At 40.4% G+C, this 21,501-nt stretch overlaps 1 protein-coding gene across 5 annotated transcripts in view; it reads right to left on the bottom strand.

Annotated features, from left to right (window-relative positions):
- Positions 1 to 21,501, bottom strand: part of PRPSAP1 (phosphoribosyl pyrophosphate synthetase associated protein 1) — a 274,592-nt gene that overhangs the window by 229,523 nt on the left and 23,568 nt on the right. For all 5 annotated transcript variants that reach the window (XM_053709311.1, XM_053709304.1, XM_053709322.1 and 2 more), the window contains exons 3-4: positions 20,649 to 20,701; positions 20,486 to 20,552 (exon numbers count right to left, since the gene is read on the bottom strand). In XM_053709311.1, coding sequence (XP_053565286.1) covers positions 20,486 to 20,552; positions 20,649 to 20,701 — 120 coding nt within the window. The remainder of the gene's footprint in view (positions 1 to 20,485; positions 20,553 to 20,648; positions 20,702 to 21,501) is intronic.

Genomic DNA, 21,501 nt, shown 5'->3' with positions numbered 1-21,501 from the left:
ACATCTGAAGTCTCCCAAAACCATGTGAGAAAAGGTGTTCTGGTCTGATGAAACCAAGGTTGAACTTTTTGGCAATAATTCCAAAAGATATGTTTGGCGCAAAAACAACACTGCATATCACCAAAAGAACACCATACCCACAGTGAAGCATGGTGGTGGTAGCATCATGCTTTGGGTCTGTTTTTCTTCAGCTGGAACTGGGGCCTTAGTCAAGGTAGAGGGAATTATGAACAGTTCCAAATGCCAGTCAATATTGGCACAAAACCTTCAGGCTTCTGCTAGAAAGCTGAACATGAAGAGGAACTTCATCTTTCAGCATGACAACGACCCAAATCATACATCCAAATCAATAAAGGAATGGCTTCACCAGAAGAAGATTAAAGTTTTGGAATGGCCCAGCCAGAGCCCAGACCTGAATCCAATCGAAATTCTGTAGGGTGATCTGAAGAGGGCTGTGCACAGGAGATGCCCTCACAATCTGACAGATTTGGAGTGTTTTTGCAAAGAAGAGTGGGCAAATCTTGCCAAGTCAAGATGTGCCATGCTGATAGACTCATACCCAAAAAGTCTGAGTGCTGTAATAAAATCAAAAGGTGCTCCAACAAAGTATTAGCTTAAGGGTATGCACACTTATGCAGCAATATTATTTTATAATTATTATTTTTTATTTTTACATCCCTTCACCTAAAAGATTTCAGTTTGTTTTTCAATTGAGTTGCATAGTTTATAGGTCACATTAAAGGTGGAAAAAGTTCTGAAATGATTTATCTTTGTCTCATTTTTTTATTTATATCCACTGTACAAATGTTTATAAACAAATACATATTTATATATAAATAACAGAATAAAAATTATTCTGGGTCTGTTAATACATTTTAATTAACTCAGCAGATAAGAAATTAGGGCTTTTCATCTCTTGCTGCATGTTTATACCACAATGCACAGTCATACTACCACCATATTTTACAGAGTTTTGATTGATTAGCAAAGATTTGTTTGGTCTGTGGGCCAGTGGAACAAAAAAAAAAAAAAAAAAAAGTATAACAAATACCCTCTTGACAACACAAAACTTCATTATTCATTGAAAATGACTTTAATACAGACGTTGCAGTACCATTCTGCTTACAATGTGCCTGTTTGGAGCAAATTAATTAGTGGCAGGGAGCATTTCCAGCTCTGAGAATTAGAAAATTGCAAATTTTCAGAGCTATGCTGCATGAAAAGGGGGCAAAATAAATAATTACCTTTATCGCAAAGTTTTTTTTATAGTAAAATATTTTATATTAAAAGCTCATGGTATTTGCAGTCCCTTCAAAGGAACACTAAGCAAGATAGTTGAACAGATGGGGGCAGGGTTTGTAGCAGATTGCTGGTTCACAAGAAAGGCATCACACTAAAAAATACTTCCTTTTTCTGTGGGATGACCTAGGCAGCTCCAGAAAGAAAAAGTTTCCAAACAGGAAAAGCTGCTAAATGGATTTTAAAAAATCTAAACTTCCATGATTTATATTCTGAAGGCATAAGACCGATTTGTGCCACACTGTTCTCCAAATAAACAGTCTCTGAAGCTACAGCTCATGTTGACTAAAGGGGATGCTTGGCTTCTTTTAAAGTCTGTGCTCTGTGTGCGACTGAAATTCTGTGCATGACCCCCTGCTGTCCCTTTGAATCATTACTCTGCATTAAGGGACAATCTACTCCAAAATTATTATAGTTTAAAAAGATAGATAATCCCTTTATTACTTATTCCCTAGTATAACATGGTTATATTAATATACTTTTACCTATCTTATTACCTTGTATCTAAGCCTCTGCAGACAGCCCTCTTATCTCAGGGCTATTGACTTGCATTTTAGCCAATTAGTGCTGTGTCCTGCACACCTCCACGTGAGTGAGCATAATGTTATCTAAATGAACAAGCAGTCTTTTGAAAAGCTAATTAAAAAAAATGTGTTAAGTAGTTAAGGCGTTATCTTTTTAAACAATAATTTTGGTGTAGACTGGGCCTTCAACACCCATGTATGACTCTTTTTTTCGACCTTGATAATCTGTAAAGGCTTTACCCTTACTTGATTGTGTAAACATTGACTACTGCAACAAGTTTATCTTCTTGCATTGCTTGCTGAACTAATTACAAGGTATTTACTGTCCCTTTAAGTCCAACCTCTTTAACAGCTTTAACCAGTGGGTGCAGTACCAAAACTATACAAAAGCATAGTTAAAACATTCATTTATTCACAAGCTTGCTCAAGTGATTTCAACAACAAGTAACTCACAGCATCAGTCTTCTTATTTTTAAATCTTCAAAGCCATTTTATTGTAGCACTTTTCAGCTCTGTACATATAATGTTATATTTCAGGTCCAACAGCCCTTAATCATGCATAAGAAGAATGATGCTGTGAGTTAATTGTTGTTTATGCTGGAAGGGCTCAGCAGCGGTCCAGAATTTCAAGAGCATCTGATACAGGAGTGAGGTACTGGGGTTTAATTTATGGACTGTGGAAAGAGGTAGCTTATTCTGACGAATGTATTCATGTTATACGATGACAGCGCATGTGAACTTCAGGAAGGCAGCTGCATAGGTAGCTTATGACGACGGATATTTTAATTTGGCAACTCAAAAAACATTTTAAAGCCCTACAAGTGGAAAAAAATGAAAGATTATTTTGAAGCAGGTCAATAACCGTCATTATAAGCTACCTCTGTCACTGCAGCTGCTTCTCGAAGTTCGCATGCGCAGTAATCATATAACATGAAAAACTCCATCAGAATAAGCTACCTCCGTAAGCAAACAAACAGTCAGAGATATAGCTTGAGGAATTTCCATCAGAAAAAGCTACCCTACGACTCTGCATGTGCTCTGTGAGGTCACAGCATTCAAAACTTATTTCTGAAGCAGTTTTGCAATGAAGTGACGTCAATTACCGCATGCGTAGTGCACAGGTAGTTTATTCTGATAGAACACCGGCCCACTGGGAATAACTCTTTTTATGACAATTCCAATAAACATCCAATCAGTGTGCGTCATATGAAGTCACACACTTTGAAAGCCCTATGTAGAGAGTGGTGGGACTGCTCTCTATGTCAGAGCCCAGCCAAAAGAAGAAATGAAGGGGGGCGCAGGAACAGGAAATACAAAGTACGATTATAAATCTTGTATTATAAAATATATATATATACACTTAATTAAAAAAATTATTATGCAGTTTTGCTTAAAGTGAAAGTAAATTTCCAGCATCCGCATTAATGTCATCCATTAATGTTAATGCGCTAACTATAGTCGCTAACTTTAAAAAAAAAAAAAAAAATATTTCTAACTGAAATCGTATACCTGTTTCCATTTTAACTCCGCCCCCGACTATTTCCGTAATTCTCTACATTACACTTAAGACCGGTGCCACCCACTCTTACGTGTAAATTTATGCACATTCTTGTCCGTCTTCGTAATTACCAAGTAAAAAGTATCGGATCAAATCCTCGCTGCGATCTAGAATTAGCACTGCTGCTACATCAATATCTTAAAAAATGATAATGCGCATGCGTTTAACATGGACGCGCATATGACGCGGGCGCAAAATTCAGGAGTCACGCATATGTATTTCAACTAGTGGGCGGTAATGTTGTCTGTTGGGACGCCAGTGGGGGACCAATAGAAACTGTCTAAAGGATAATCGTCATACAATAACAAAAAAAAGACAGGCATAGTTACGACGATAGCAGCGCTCATTGTGAAAGGTACTTAAAACTGATGTAATCGATAGATTAACAAAAAATGATGAATGAAACTCATACTTATTTTAGTATTACTTGAAAACTCTGCGTGGCTGTGCATCAGTTTACTTTTCCTTTAAACATGAATTTATTTTTCTTTGCAACATTCTTAAAGTGTGAAATGTACCATCACTAAGTAACAGAAGCAAGCTTTATATTGATATGGGTATAATGCAACTGCATGCGACAACAAAATATATCTATGTAATCTGCAATAAAGACACCATTCCTTTACAAGCAACACTGACAAATAAAAATTCACATCATTAAAAGGTCTGAGGAAACAGAAAGTTGCATGGTGTTCTCGGTCTAGACCAAAAAAACTGTAAACTGGTTTCAGAGATGAAATGCGTAAGTGCCACCTAAATCAGAGAGGCTTCAGTTGTAATAGTGTTAGTGGGAGAAAAATTAGAAAGGGACAAGATTAAGTCACTAAAAGGGACAGTAAACACATTTCTGTTTGTGTTGCTGTATAACACATCAGCCAAGTCTAAATGCTATTAAAGCACATACATTTATTTTTACTGCATTTGTTTATCAATAGCCAAATTCCACCCACCATTGCCTTATATAGAGGAGCCAATCTGGGGCTTTAGTCTGCAGACTGTTAAAGTTAGTATAAAATGCATTGTTTTACAGTTATCTAATAAAGCAATAAGGAACTGATATGCAACAGTGCTAGCCTTGATAAGTCAGCAGGGTGTATTTCAAGTTCTGAGAATTAGAAACCGCTCAGTTTTATTAACTAAATTACATGAAAAGGGGACAAAATAATGAAAATATATTGCAGAGTTGTTTCATCACACATAAATCTTTTATATAAAAATATCAAGGTATTTACTTTCCTTTCAAATAAAAACGGAAGATAAAATTATAACCATTACTCAGCAAACACACTGCTGTCACTTAGTGCTAAGGACGCATGCACACTCCTGCCCCTACCTCAGTATGCTCTCATGGAAAACAGCTACATTTCAACAAAAAATCCCATAGGAAAGAATCTGATCTGAAAAAAAAAAACTGGATTGTTTTGTTTAAATTGTATGCTCTATCTGAATCATGAAAGTTTAATTTAGACTTCTATGCTCCTTAAAAGGGACAATGTACTGTCCTTTGTTTTACCTTTGTGTTCCCAATGATCTATTTTACCTGCCAGAGTGAATTAAAGTGTTCACAATTATAGAGCCTTTACCTTTATTTTGTCATTTGAAATAGATGATTTTGCCTGATGTATCCCCACCTATATTAAAAAGTTCAATACTTAAGTATTGGAAAATGTTATGCAAACATAACCAGGAGAAGAAATCGCACATCCAGTGTGTGTGTGTGTGTGGGGGGGGGGGGGGGGGTTGGAGAGATGAGCACTAAAATGTTAGTTTTCAATTGTTCTAAGTATACCAACAGAGACAAGATAAAGAAGCTTTGTTTGCGAGTATGTATGTATAAGGAATGATAAGGTAAGGAGAATTGATCTCCTTGTAAACACAGCCCATTGAAATGCGGGGGGTTGGAGAGATAAGCACTAAAATGTTAGTTTTCAATTGTTCTAAGTATACCAACAGAGACAAGATAAAGAAGCTTTGTTTGCGAGTATGTATGTATAAGGAATGATAAGGTAAGGAGAATTGATCTCCTTGTAAACACAGCCCATTGAAATGCGGGGGGTTGGAGAGATAAGCACTAAAATGTTAGTTTTCAATTGTTCTAAGTATACCAACAGAGACAAGATAAAGAAGCTTTGTTTGCGAGTATGTATGTATAAGGAATGATAAGGTAAGGAGAATTGATCTCCTTGTAAACACAGCCCATTGAAATGCGGGGGGTTTGAGAGATAAGCACTAAAATGTTAGTTTTCAATTGTTCTAAGTATACCAACAGAGACAAGATAAAGAAGCTTTGTTTGCGAGTATGTATGTATAAGGAATGATAAGGTAAGGAGAATTGATCTCCTTGTAAACACAGCCCATTGAAATGGGGGGGTTGGAGAGATAAGCACTAAAATGTTAGTTTTCAATTGTTCTAAGTATACCAACAGAGACAAGATAAAGAAGCTTTGTTTGCGAGTATGTATATATGTATAAGGAATGATAAGGTAAGGAGAATTGATCTCCTTGTAAACACAGCCCATTGAAATGGGTTGTTTCAAAGAGAAAAACTAGCACATTCAACTACAAAAATAAACCTTAAGGAACAATTTCCCATATAATTTATAATCCACCATGTAGTGCCCCAGACGTGCACGCTACCTATCTAGATAGGTAGGTAGAGTGCACATGTCTGGGGCACTAAATGACAGGAAATAGTGCTGCCATTAAGTGCTCTGCATAACAGTTGCAAAACTGCTGCCACGTGCACACGCCTGAGCTTACCTTCCTGCTTTTCAACAAAGTATAACAAGAAAAAGAAGACAAATTTTATAATGAAAGTAAATTGGAAAGTTGTTTAAATTTGTATGTTCTTTATCATTCATGTCCCTTTAACTGTAACAAGCATTGAAATAAAGTTTAAAAAAAATAAAAATATAGTATAGCATTTGTTCCTCTCGCCTTTTCCATGTGCTGTCACATGATGCTGCCGTTTGGTGCATGTGACCTTGTGGTCTGTGAAGCTGGAGAGCAACGAAGAGAACTGAGCAGGAGTTAGTGGGACTGAAGTCATTTCATTCCTACTGTTCTGTGCAATCTGTAGCTGTAAGAATGAATTGTTTTACCTATCCATGGCGCTTAGCTCAGACAATGCACTGCTCCCTATTTATATTGTCACTGCACCAGCAAATGTTGTTCATCTTTTTTGTGGACAAGGAGCTATAATGCACTGTAAAATGGCTTTTCCCTTAATGCGTTTCCAATGACTTGTTATGCCAGCTGCAGAGAATAAAATATCAGCCTGAGGAAACCGTAATATTACTGAGAAACGCGTTGCTGTATTTTAGCTATGTGCTTAATAAACACTTGTTTTTAAAGGGACACTGAACCCAATTTTTTTTCTTTCATGATTCCGTTAGAGCATGCAATTTTAAGCAGCTTTCTAATTTACTCCTATTATCAATTTTTCTTCGTTCTCTTGCTACCTTTATTTGAAAAAGAAGCCATCCAAGCTTTTTTTTGTTCAGAACTTTGGACAGCACTTTTTTTTATTGGTGGACGAATTTATCCACCAATCAGCAAGGACAACCCCAGGTTGTTCACCAAAAATGGGCCGGCATCTAAACTTACATTCTTGTATTTCAAATAAAGATACCAAGAGAATGAAGAAAACTTGTTAATAGGAGTAAATTAGAAAGTTGCTTAAAATGTCATGCTCTATCTGAATCACGAAAGAAAAATTTTGGGTTCAGTGTCCCTTTAAGTTTTCTAAAAAGTTACAATACTTTGTTGTGGTTGTTAATCACACCCTGAACTCTACGAGCAAGCTGAAAGATACACCATACACCTGGTTCCACTTGATCGTGGAGGAGAGCTTGTCGGACAGCTCAGAGGCTCTGGCCTGCCTAGTCTGCACTACATTACAGTGCTATTATGCTATGTGGGGATTGTCTCTTATTTATAGAGCATACATCAGAGTGAAACACACTCCTTTGCAGTTGGTCCTGATATATATATACCGGACAACTCAGAGGATCCGGTCTGCCTAGTTTGCACTACATCACAGTGCTTGAATACATGTGAGTGTATCTGATTCAAAATTGTATATCTAGCATACATTTGCAGATTCACGCTATGTTGGCGCCTTTAACCTTTTTTATAGTATAGAGTATAAAAATGTATGAGAATTGCTTAGGCTTCTTTTTGTATATGAAATAGCTGGTTTTGATAAGATGGAATACACAATTACTGGTGGGGGTGTTAGGATAGCCATCTATTTGATTGTGATGGAAAGGATGACAGCATAGACCACTGGTATTCAAACCTGTCCTCAGACCACCCTAACAGGCCCCATTTTGAGGATATCGGTACTAGCGCACAGGTGAAATAATCAGAAGATTAGTAAACATGGGTATTTTATCTGCTCTCTCCTAAGGTTATGCTGAAAACCTGGCCTGTTGGGGAGGACAGACTTGAAATCCAGTGCCACAGACTGAAGATCACTATATATGCTCATTACACATAACCCTTCTACAAATAAGTTTCTGCACTGTTATGAGCAGACAAACTTTAGGTAAAGAGTTAAAATGTATTTGCATTTATACATACAATATATCAGTATTAAACACTGCATTGTAAAAGATCTAAATACAAAAACAGAATTTATATCTTACCTGATAAATTCCTTTCTCCTACGGTGTGTCCGGTCCACGGCTTCATCCTTACTTGTGGGAATATTCTCTTCCCTAACAGGAAATGCAAAGAGGCACACAGCAAAAGCTGTCCATATAGCCCCTCCTCTGGCCCCGCCCCCCAGTCATTCGACCGACGGTTAGGAGAAAAAGGAGAAACTATAGGGTGCCGTGGTGACTGTAGTGTATAGAGATAAAAAATTTTAAGCCTGACAAAAAAGCCAGGGCGGGCCATGGACCGGACACACCGTAGGAGAAAGGAATTTATCAGGTAAGATATAAATTCTGTTTTCTCCTACATAGGTGTGTCCGGTCCACGGCTTCATCCTTACTTGTGGGAACCAATACCAAAGCTTTAGGACACGGATGAAGGGAGGGAACAAGTCAGGCAACCTAAACGGAAGGCACCACGGCTTGCAAAACCTTTCTCCCAAAAATAGCCTCCGAAGAAGCAAAAGTATCGAATTTGTAAAATTTTGTAAAAGTGTGCAGTGAAGACCAAGTCGCTGCCTTACAGATCTGGTTAACAGAAGCCTCGTTCTTGAAGGCCCATGTGGAAGCCACAGCCCTAGTAGAGTGAGCTGTAATTCGTTCAGGAGGCTGCCGTCCGGCAGTCTCATAAGCCAATCGGATGATGCTTTTCAGCCAAAAGGAAAGAGAGGTAGCAGTAGCTTTCTGCCCTCTCCTCTTACCAGAATAAACGACAAACAAGGATGAAGTCTGAAATCCTTAGTTGCGTCTAAGTAGAATTTTAAAGCACGGACCACATCTAGGTTATGTAACAAACGTTCCTTCTTTGAAACTGGATTCGGACACAGGGAAGGAACAACTATCTCCTGGTTAATATTCCTGTTGGAAACCACTTTTGGAAGAAAACCAGGCTTAGTACGTAAAACTACCTTATCTGTATGGAACACCAGATAGGGAGAAGAACACTGCAAAGCAGATAATTCAGAAACTCTTCTAAACACCACAAACTCTTTACCATCCCCGTGGAGATGCTACTGGGGGGCGGGGCCAGAGGAGGGGCTATATGGACAGCTTTTGCTGTGTGCCTCTTTGCCATTTCCTGTTAGGGAAGAGAATATTCCCACAAGTAAGGATGAAGCCGTGGACCGGACACACCTATGTAGGAGAAATAAATATTTTGATCACAAACAATGCATTATTTTGTAGTCCAGGGATATACCCCATGAAAAGCCACTTGAGTATTGTTTATCTTATCTCCTCTGCTGTGGCCAGACAGATATAAATGCACTGCTCAAGCAAATCCTTGCGTAGCATGTTGCCGTCTTAAGATTCAGAAACCCACAGAATGCACTACAGGCTCTCTGGGCTAATATAAAAATCAATTGTCTGAGTCAAATTACAAAAAAAAGCTGGTAATATAAATATGTTTTGAGGTGCATTAAAGGGACAATAAAAAGGATTGGAAAGAGCATGAAATTTTAAACAACTGTCCATTTTACTGCAATTATCAATTTTGCCGAGTTCTCTTGGTATCTTTTATTAAAGAGTAATCCTAGGTAAGTTCAGGAGCGTGCACGTGCATGTGATTCTAGCCATCAGGCAGCAGTATTTGCAACATTGTTATACAAAGATACAAACACTACAGCCATAGACTGCTAGACATGCGCACACTCCAAAGCTCTTATCAGCCTACCTAGGTTTAGTCTTAAAGGATATCAAGAGAACAAAGCAAATTTGATAAGACGTAAATCGGAAAGTTGTTTAAAATCACATGCTCTATCTTAAACATGAAAGTTTAATTTTGAACTTTCCTGTCCCTTTAAGTTTTGCGTTTATTTCTTTAACAGCGGAAAGATAAAAACTGGTTTCTAAAGCATTAAACCAACAGATCAGAACATTTAGTGACATCTTGTCAGAGGTGCTCAGTGGAAGTGAACCAGATACCTCTAATCTGGCACCACAGACAGATAATACTGAGCTCTAGCACACCGAGCGGTCAAGGAGCTAATAATAGTATATATCCTTATGTGCTGTCACTACAGATGTGAGATACAAGAAGCGGATTTTTAGTTTCTAACACTGAACTAGAACAAAGCAGGAAAATGTTTAAAGTGACATACAACAAACGGAAATGCAAACCAATGTTACTCAGTTTTGCAATGAAGCCCTTTCCATCATTTTCCAATACACGTCATCACTGTTTCAGTGAGAGCTTTTATTTTACACAGAGCATATGTACATATGCCTGTGCACCATCATTCAAACACTGCCTGCTCAGGGACTTGGCAGTGCCATATACTTCATCAATATTGCAAATGGAGTCATTGTAGAGGCAATATATGCTCTCTGAGCGGACATGGTGTTCGAATGAGGGCGTATGTGGCAAATCTACATACTCTCTGCACACAGTAAATACTATCAAAGAAACCGTGATAGCTTTTACTAGAAGCATATTTCTTAACGAGTATATTACAGAAATGATTCTATACAAAACTGAAATGCACTGATGTTAATTTCAGCTTTTCCTGTTTTATGTCCCAGAAACTTCAGTAATAGTTAACACATTCATGGTATTTCTTTCTAATCCATTTGCCTATGACCTTTTACAAAATGGGACAGAACGGTTAAAATGTATAAGCAAATGTAAATTACATTAGCAAAAATGCTTGTTTTAGCGTTTCCTGTGCATAAGCATATCTAGATATGCACTGTGCACCTGCACTCACTTCACATACCAGTGGTGGCTTCTACCATGTTAGTATCGTGCACAGCAAATGCAAAAATGTTTCTCCTCAAAACTGAAATACAGTTTAAATAAAATTAAAGGGATATTGAACAGCATGAGATTGTAATATAAAAACGTTTACAAATGTGAAGTTACAGGCACAGTACTCTGTAAAATTGTTTTTCCATTAATGCCTTTCCAATGACTTGTTATTGCAGCTGTATACATTATGTTTATTTGTGTATATGAATTAGCTGGTTTTGTGCTTTGAAACCACAGCCTATTACAGTGGGTTGAGCTTGCAGGTAAAATCAGATCTCGTTAATGTTAATTCTTCTGAGTCTCTATAAAAGTAGTAGGTGCTGCTATGTTTGTACTTAAATTGCTGTTATCTGCTTCCCCTGCTTAAAGGGAGACTGAACCCAAATTTTTTTCTTTCGTGATTCAGATAGAGCATGCAATTTTAAGCAACTTTCTAATTTACTCCTATTATCAAATTCTTTTCATTCTCTTGGTATCTTTATTTGAAATGCAAGAATGTAAGTTTAGATGACGGCCCATTTTTGGTGATCACACTGTGTTGTTCTTGCCGATTGGTGGATAAATTCACCCACCAATAAACAAGTGCTTTCCATGGTACTGAACCAAAAAAAAACTAAATTTATGCTTACCTGATAAATGTATTTCTCTTGTGGTGTATCCAGTCCACGGATTCATCCATTACTTGTGGGATATTCTCCTTCCCAACAGGAAGCTGCAAGAGGATCACCCACAGCAGAGCTGTCTATATAGCTCCTCCCCTAACTGCCACTCCCAGTCATTCGACGGAGACAAGCAAGAGAAAGGAGAACTATAGGGTGCAGTGGTGACTGTAGTTTAAAAAATAAATAACACATGTTTTAAAATGACAGGGCGGGCCGTGGACTGGATACACCACAAGACAAATAAATTTATCAGGTAAGCATAAATTTTGTTTTCTCTTGTAAGGTGTATCCAGTCCACGGATTCATCCATTACTTGTGGGATACCAATATCAAAGCTATAGGACACGGATGGAGGGACAAGGCAGGCGCTTAAACGGAGGGCACCACTGCCTGTAAGACCTTTCTCCCAAAAACAGCCTCCGAAGAAGCAAAAGTATCAAATTTGTAGAATTTAGAAAAGGTATGAAGCAAAGACCAAGTCGCCGTCTTACAAATCTGTTCAACAGAAGCCTCATTTTTAAAAGCCCATGTGGAAGCCACTGCTCTAGTAGAATGAGCTGTAATTCTCTCAGGAGGCTGCTGGCCAGCAGTCTCGTAAGCAAAGCGGATTATGCTTCTTAACCAAAAAGAAAGAGAAGTTGCCAAAGCCTTTTGGCCTCTCCTCTGTCCAGAGTAAACCACAAACAAAGCAGATGTTTGACGAAAATCTTTAGTGGCTTGTAAATAGAATTTTAAAGCACGGACCACATCAAGATTGTGTAATAGACGTTCCTTTTTTGAAGAAGGATTAGGACATAGTGAAGGAACAACAATCTCCTGATTGATATTCTTATTAGATACCACCTTAGGACCCATAAAGCGACTTTGGAAGGCACAAAAACCCTTTAGAGGGGTCCTATATGTCAGGGGACTCCTTCAGGGACGCTGGATGTCTCAAGCTGCAAAAACGACTGCGCAATTAGGGCGCAAAAATAGGCCCCTCCCAACATGTACTCACAGTGAGAGGGCCTTAAAAAAAACTATCCCTAGGAAAAATCTAGTCAGCCATGTAGAAAAACTGGGCCCCAGAATAAAGTTTTATCACCATTTGTAATAAACGTTTATATACATCAAACAAACGTTATATCTATTAAGTAATGAGAGCAAATAACAAGAATATTACCCTTTACAGCAAGCATGATGCTAGTCGTTATTAAATCACTGTAATCAGGCTTACCTTAAATAAATCAGGCACTGTCAGCATTTTCTAGCTTATCTCTCTAGAAAAATTTAAAACTGCACATACCTCAGAGCAGGTAATCCTGCACGCTATTCCCCCAGCTGAAGTTACCCATCTCTTCAGTTATGCGTGAGAACAGCAGTGGACCTTAGTTACAAACCGCTAAGATCATCAAAAACCAAAATAGTACAACTCCGGTACCATTTGAAAATAATAAACTTTTGATTGAAGATAAACTACATTAAATCACCACACACCTCTTGATACTTCCCTTGTCGAGAGCTGCAAGAGAATGACTGGGAGGTGGCAGTTAGGGGAGGAGCTATATAGACAGCTCTGCTGTGTGTGATCCTCTTGCAGCTTCCTGTTGGGAAGGAGAATATCCCACAAGTAATGGATGAATCCGTGGACTGGATACACCTTACAAGAGAAATAAGCTTAGATGCCTTTTTCAAATAAAGAAAGCAAGAGAACGAAGAAAAATTGATAATAGGAGTAAATTGCATTGCAAATTAGCTGCATACAAATAAATGGTATAATGTCTCGAATAAATTTGTTTCCTTTTCCCTTGGTCTAACATAGAAATGTAGTAATAAAAAAATGTGCATTTCTCATAAGAATATCTTACATTAAAAAAAAAAAAAAATCACAGCTTTGCAGACTGGGAAAGGCTAGGGGGCGAGTCTGAATAGTTAGTCCACAATTAATGCACTGCTGCTTTACAGCTTTACTGCATATCAGACAGTTCACTTCCAACAGCGCTTTTCTCTGGATGGACAGTGTTTAAGAAATAACTTACACAATGTAGCCAGAGCAAAGCTCTGTTTGATGAGAACAGTCTAATGTGGAGCAGCGCTACAAAGTTAAAGCACTAACAGTCCCTGAATGTGTCCCATTCTTTCTGCAGACATGCTGCATTTTCTGCGATCTCAGATCACAGCATGTTTTGCCTTGGGGCTGAAGACTATCCAGACAGATATAAAAAAAAAAGTCAAACGTTTGTCCAAAAATTGATTCCACACACCGTTGTTTGCACAAACGGAGATAAATAGAAAACTACTTCAAACATGGAGGCACTTATTACTTAGAAAGTAAAGTACTTTATAGAAACTAAAGCCTTATACTTTCAAAATTTACACAACTAATATAATTGTAAAAATACATCTAATTATTCTAAGGCTAAGCTTTGCCTTAAATACATTATGTGTAGCACGTATTTACTGTAACATCCCTTTGATCTTAAATATCTGAAAACATTTTTATCACAGCAACTAAAAAAAAAAAAAAAAACAACTTACCTATCTTCTTTGCACAGCCAGAGCAGCTTTCCCCTCCTGGGAAATCCTCTCTTCACACGTCAGCAAGGACTAATCCGGCTTCCTCCAATCACAGCATGGCATCAGGGATTGACTACCCTGGGGGAAAAGCTGTGATTGGAGGAAGCAGGATTAGTCCTTGCTGATGTGTGAAGAGAGGATTTCCAGGAGGGGAAAAGCTGCTGTAGCTGTGAGAAGAAAAAAAGGTAAGTTTTTAATCAAAACGTCTGCTTTGTAAACTGATGAATGAAAGTGCCCCTGTTTTTAATAGTATTTTAAAAAACGGGCTTTCATTCAAAGTTTACCTTCACTTTAATTGCTCTCTCTATATTATCTATGTCTTCCAACCCGTACTGGTAACTTGATAGCTGCTGGTTGTTTCTTGTTGACTAAGCCTTTCTATTGAGAATACTAAAGTATTCATATCTTCCAGAACAGGCAGTAGTTTCATCAGGCACAGGCAAAAACAGCTTTAAATTACAAAATAAAAAAGGTAAGGGAGCTATTTATAAATAATTTAATACACTCAAGCATGTGAAACAGACCATTGGGAACACATTGAAGCATTGAAAACTGTACAGTACACTGTCCCCTTAAAGATCCAAGCATCCCATGTCTGTGGTTTATGTATAATGCCTGTATATCCTGGTGTTGTGCACACAGACATGAAGACAGCAGTGCCTATTCTCTGCAGTAATCCCCAGCCCTGTGGTACAGTGACACAGGACACCAGAGATGCTAATTGACAGTGGAAAGTATTAAGGCAGAAGCACCCACACCTGCCGTTGCATCACTGTGACCTTGGGGGCTGGAACGAGCAGAAAGTGTGTGCGAGAGACAATAATTCCGTATCTAATCCCTCAACATTGACAGCTGTGGATGACAAGGGGATGAGGCAATGGCTTGGCGTCTTCTCTCTGTATCCCATAGTATTGCTTCCTATACAGAGAGGGAAATCTTTTTATGGAACTAACTTCTAGCAGAGGCATTAATATGCTGTAATAGAGGAACAAAAACCTACAGGCATCTTACACAAGCGAAGAAAACATAAAATTATGCTTACCTGATAATTTCCTTTTCTTCTGATGGAAAGAGTCCACAGCTGCATTCATTACTTTTGGGAATTAAGAACCTGGCCACCAGGAGGAGGCAAAGACACCCCAGCCAAGGCTTAAATATCCCTCCCACTTCCCTCCCCCAGTCATTCTGCCGAGGAACAAGGAACAGTAGAAGAAATATCAGGGTGAAAGGTGCCAGAAGAATAATAAGGATGCCCCACATAAAATTACGGGTGGGGAGCTGTGGACTCTTTCCATCAGAAGAAAAGGAAATTATCAGGTAAGCATAATCTATGTTTCTCTTCTTAAATGGAAAGAGTCCACAGCTGCATTCATTACTTTTTGGGAAAACAATACCCAAGCTATATAGGACACTGAATGCCAAGACGGAAGGGTACATTAGGGGGCCCATACTGAGGGCACCAGGCCTGAACCTCTACCCAATAACAAACCCGCTTAGTCCGAAGCTGAAATTTTTTTAAGAGGAAAAGCCCCAAAGACACTGACTCGCAGTTAGTCCAGAAGCCAAATTAGAGACCGCAAACGGACTCGACTGAGCCAACAGACCTCCAGGAGACACAGTCGCCCAACAGACAGTCCCCCGCCGCTCATCCCCCACAGATGAAGGAGAAACCAGCCGAAACCCCCAAGTGGACAAGGCAAAGGAGAACCAAGGAAACCGAAAGGTCCCCTAATACAAAAAAGAACACCTCCAAGAGTGAGCCCAGCTCACAGAGACCCAAAGGGCTCAAACAGGGGAATGAGGCCAATGAGGCCACGCCTATACCAAGCGCAACCCGGGAGAAGACTGGGTACAGAGACAGAAAAGACATGTCTCCAACATCCTGCAAGCACGGAATGCAACTGAAGAGGCAAAGTCCTCCCAGTGTCTGACCATAGAATACCAAAGCATTCACCATGAAAAAGTGTGTAATACACCCAGGTGAAAAACCCCAAGGTTGAGAACACAGACTCCATAACAGGACGACACAGAGGGTACTTGCGAGGAGGAAGAAGCAGTCAAGCAAGAAACAGACCGCAAAAGCAACCCCCAGACAAGAGGGCACGCTCCAGGCAACCTAAGTCGCCTGACCTACACACAGGTCCCTAAAAAGGGGAACACAAAACCTCAATCGAGGCCCCCCGAGAAGGGGAGTATACCCTCAGAACTCACAGGAAGAGTAAACCCTCTTCTGAAATCAATGGAGCAAGTTGGAAGGAGAATCTATACCCTAGCAGACTGAGCTAACAGAATAGACTCAACAAGGCTCACACATTCAGAGGAGACTGCGACCTGAACGCAGCGCCTTAGACCGCTCGGCCATCCTGACCTGCAGACCCACACCCAGCTGGACCAACCCAGTCTCAGGGATCCAAGACCGGGGAACAAAAGAATCCCGAAACAGGTACAGGAACAAGTGTAAGGATAGCACAGCCAACCACACAGAGTACAAGTACAACCCGACTCTAAAAACAGACAAGACCATAGACCTAAGGATCTATCAAAATAAAGGCTCAACATGTCTGACTTGGAGCCAGTAAGACCCCAGGGGGAACCAATCCCACCTTTCCGCCTCTCATTCAGGAGAAGCCCCAAGCAAGGACTATATCTCCATAGGGAGGAGAATATCCCCTAAAGGAAAGGGATGATGCCGGAAGGGCAACAACTGTCCTCAAGGCCCGAATCACCGGCTAATGGGAAGAAAAATTCCCAACACAGATGTCCTAGAAAAGGACCCCCTACAAGTAGCTTGCCCAGCATAGGCACAGCCAACCCATTCGCCTGCAGAGCAGTGAATCCACGGGAACACTGGCAAGCTGACCAGGGGAATGCAACCCTAAGGCGCACCAGAAGTTGGGCATGCAGCGCCAGTAGCTGGGTATGAACCAACAACCCTTGAGGCGCAAACCACACAGCTAACCACCATTTAAACTTCCGCATTGGAAGGCTAGCTGACACCAGAAAGCAGGAGCTTTGCCTGGGTTTAAACCCACAACCTTCTGCTTCGGGAGCTGTGGAGCTAACCACTAAGCCACATATCTCCTTGATTACATGGGCTACTCTGTAGCAAACAGTAAAAAAATACTCCAAAAACCTGGCCAACCATGACCAGGTTATGTAGATGGACCAAGGACATAGCCCAAGTTCCCACTACCGTGAAACACCCCGACCAGCCCTGAGATCCAAAATTCTAAAACCACCCAAGACTGGGTCGGGAAAAAGGCCAAGTGAAACTTCAGCAACCGGAAGTCTCAGGGAGAACAACAGGTCCGGGCACCTAATAGTTCAGGCAAACCTTACCCTAGAACTTAACACCCCAGCTGACCAAAAAGCCAGACACAAGGGATATGAATGCATATCCAGAGAATGCGGATAGCGAGAAGGACTCGAAAGCCCTGACCAAACGAAGGAACCACCCCAAAGTCCAACGATCCAAGGAGCAAAGCTAGAGGTCATATGAAGATACTTCTTAGAGCCTCAGGACAACCAAGGGATACCTCAAGGTCAAAAAAATCCTACTAGCAGGACTAGTCTCCCCATTAGCTCCGCACAAGCAGAGGACACAAGGAAGAGAAAAGGCACTAAGCCTACCCAGCTCAGAAAAAACCCGAGCTAAACAAATTCCCCACAGGGAACAACCATCACCCGGAAACACAGATCCCTAAAAGGAGATCCAACTCACCCAGAGACAATGGAAGAAGACCCAAAGGTCTCTTATAAATCAGACAGACAGTACACGTCAAAGAGTAAGAGCTGTATCTAGATACAATATAAAACAGCTTACACGTACACCTGCAAAGTGTCAAGAGCTGCAACAGGTTTCAAACTGCAAACCTTCCGCATGCTAGACAGCTATTCTGTACAAGCTGTTGGACCAAGCCCAAAAGGACAAATCTAGAGACCTAAAATGAAGACCAAACCGTTCAACTGCGGTGAGTGTTAAGCCCTCCAACCCTCCACCACATGGGGGATGAAACTCTAAGTTCTGATGAAATCAAATGTCAGAGTGACGCAGAGGAAAAACTCCCCTGCCCGGCCATCTATGACTGAAGGCTATAAGGACTGAAACAATCCTTCCCGCCTCACGGACCCACAGGTCCTCTCGAACGCTTAGTTGAACATGAAAAACCAATGATAACCTGAGCACTCGGCGCTTCTACCGAACCAGCAAAGCAGAACAGCACCACGTGTCTGAACAGCCGCAAGACCGAACGAACCCGACAGGACCAGCCTGCACCCAGGGTCCTAAACGGCAAGCTGAATACATTCTCCCTCATAGGGGGAAAAAAATGGAAAACAGACATTTTTAACATAGACTAACATGTCCAAAACAACTTCCGAAGAAGTAATAAAAAAAAAAAAAAAAAAAAAAAAAAGTGTATCAATCCCAGAAGGTTCCCGAAAGAAACAAAAACAAATAAAAGACATCCCATCGGATAAAATATAAAAGCAACCCGGAGGTTAATGCCCAAAAAGACACAGGCCTACCCGCAGGACCAGCCAAACGGAGCCCTATCTTTCAAAAACTGGGAAAGATCTCAAAACAAATGACAATCAGGAGATTACTTCATCCCCACATGTCTAATAAGGTACACCATTTGAAATAGCAGACTGAAAATCCCTGTATCTGGTAATGATAGGATCATTCAATAACTAAAAAACATGCCCGAGGAACCTGGCGCTCTGAAATGGCATATGGAACAAAACTGGTTGACATGTGTCAACGAGGCCAATACGGATTCGTCACCGGACACAGAATCTGAAATCAAAAAAGTCTCTGTATCAGAATCCTCCGTAAATGAATCTGAAACGAGCACAGTCTCAGCATCAGAATCCTCCATAACTGGATAGAGGAAATATCAATATGGACTAAAGTATGAAAACAAAAAATGGCACCCGACACCCACAATGGCTGGGGCACTCACCACCTCCTATGACCAGACCCCTGCAGACTAGAATATCTCCTTCGCCACACAGTCAGGAATGCGGAAATGGGGAACAGAACGGAACCACGCTCAAACACAAGGTGAACCGAATAGTCCAACCAAAAGGCCGCGCCACTTCCAAAGGCCTCAAAGTTCCAACCACGCGCCCAAAAACATCACACATAAGCAGGTTAAATCACATAACAAACATGATTATAAACCCCCCTGTTCAATAACCCCCTCAGGAGATATTAACCCTCGATTCCAAGATACTAACAGAGACTCACTGAGACCCTTATGTCATAGTTAGACCCGCAAGGTGTGTAACCTGTCGGGAAAACATTCACATTACAGTACATTGACGATAAAGTAAAATGAAACGATCTTACCGGAATCTACGCCGTGGAACAGGAACACGGCTTTTCAAGTGTGACGAATAGTGGCATCGCCTCCGCCATGGACTTGAGAGAAGAAAGCAGACAGCGGAGCGAAGTTAGACAACGCCGATTGCTTGAGGAGCTGTTAATATGAGTCTGGACTGTTTCGCAGAAAGACTCTACCTGCATCTCCGGACTCACTCAACTTTCATCCAAGCCCTCACTGAGAGACTGACAGGACTACTTAAAAATCCTGTCCCATGCCGAAGAGTACTACCCTCCATAAGAGACAAAAAACACGTCTCTGCCAACCTCCTGGGACAAAAGGCAAAGAATGACTGGGGTATGAGGGGAGTGGGAGTATTTAAGCTTTTGGCTGGGTTGTCTGTCTCCTACTGGCGGCCAGGTTCTTAATTCCCAAAAGTAATAAATGCAGCTGTGGACTCTTTCCATTTAAGAAGGAAATGACAAACAAAACAGACACACTTTGTAGATGTGAACTAGATGATCTAAATTAGGTTTTCAATTAGAATAGCGGAATTTAAACCCTATTTTATAATAGGTTTCTGTTACCAAGAAAACGACCAGGAATTAATTTGTTCTTTAGTAAGAGTGCTCGGCACCATATATGCGTGCATACAGAGGCCAGGAGCCCGTCTGCACGTGTGATTCAAGCCCTGGGCAGACAGATTTAGCGGCATGCGTGATTCAAGCCCTGGGCAGACAGATTTAGCGGCATGCGTGATTCAGGTATGTTCTTATATAAAAGATATTCTTCCTGCTCAGAGCAGCCTGCTTGTTTGCTCCAGCTGTTTCACCTTCTTCACAGAGGAGAGATTTGCCATTGAGACATATCCCTTGAGGTGGGATTGGATAGTACCTGAAGGAAATTTGGAACACTTGATATACCCCCGGGTCCAGCGCCTCTTACATAAGAATATACAAGTTTGACGTGTTTGAAAGAAACTGTGAGACGGCTGCAGCCCAATACAAGGGGAGTATTTGACATCTTCATCATATTATCTTAAACTCTATTTTTGTTACCCTAGAGTTATATTTTCCTGTGTTTTTCTGTATGACTCTGGACAAACACATTGTATGAGTGTTTCAGGCCCCAGGGCACACAAAGTTGGTCACATACCTAGGGATGGTCTGTATGATGAAGATATCCTGTCCTCGAACAGACTCCTGAATTTCCACTCTTGTCTCTTCAAAAAAAAAAAAAAATTTATAAATTTTCAGGAAACAGAACTCAGTTTAATAACGGGCATACTAACAGTAACAAGGGGAGACCCCCATCTCACCTCCATTTGTTTCCTGGTAAACAATAGCTTTCCCCAACTCCACTCCAAGACGCCTAAAGCAGAAAGCAAAAAAATAACTCAGCTATATATATATAACAGCTTCCCCTCTTACCCATCAACTCTTCTATGCCAGACCCCACATCATTTAACATTTTATACTCTACTTCCTATGGTACCACCACATTAAATGACACACCATGTATACGTATACATTATTTTATCAAAGGGCAATCTCTTACATTTCCACAGTTTGTATGTTATTAGTGCATTTCTCTCTCAAAATAAGGCTTCATTAAAGTGATGGTAAATCCATGCATTGGAAAAAGATAGGATTTACCATCACTAAAAATAAAACAGTAGTTTCAGTAATCGCTAAACTCATTATCTGTGCCGCAGTAGATTGCTAAACTCAGCACTTCTGGCTGCCTACAGCACCCCCCTCTTTAATGAGGCGACATTTCCACCAATAAACCAATAGCCGTTCGTGTCAACTAACATCCTAGCACAGCTATTGGTTTAGAGGTGGAAACATCACCTCATTGGTAATAAGCGCTGTACCGTGGGCAGCCAGAGGCACTTTAGGGATCTACTTGTGGCACAGATAGGGTGAGTTTAGTACCCTTGTTTAGTGATGACTGAAACTACTGTTTTTAGTGACGGCAAATCCTAGCGTTTTTAAAGACTCTGATTTACCATCACTTTAAGTAGTCTATAAGGTATAAGGAAACACCACATATTTTAGTACTTATGTTATACTCTGGTCTGCCAGAAAGTACAACACATAGCAATGCATTCTCTCTGACAGCCAAGGGGCTAAAAAATATTATTAAAATGATTTATCTGAAGCATTTTA

This window comes from Bombina bombina, chromosome 1 (assembly GCF_027579735.1).
Source record: "Bombina bombina isolate aBomBom1 chromosome 1, aBomBom1.pri, whole genome shotgun sequence".
Taxonomy (NCBI): domain Eukaryota; kingdom Metazoa; phylum Chordata; class Amphibia; order Anura; family Bombinatoridae; genus Bombina; species Bombina bombina.
Note: the sequence above shows the minus strand (reverse complement) of the source record. Positions and strands in the feature narration are given on the sequence as shown.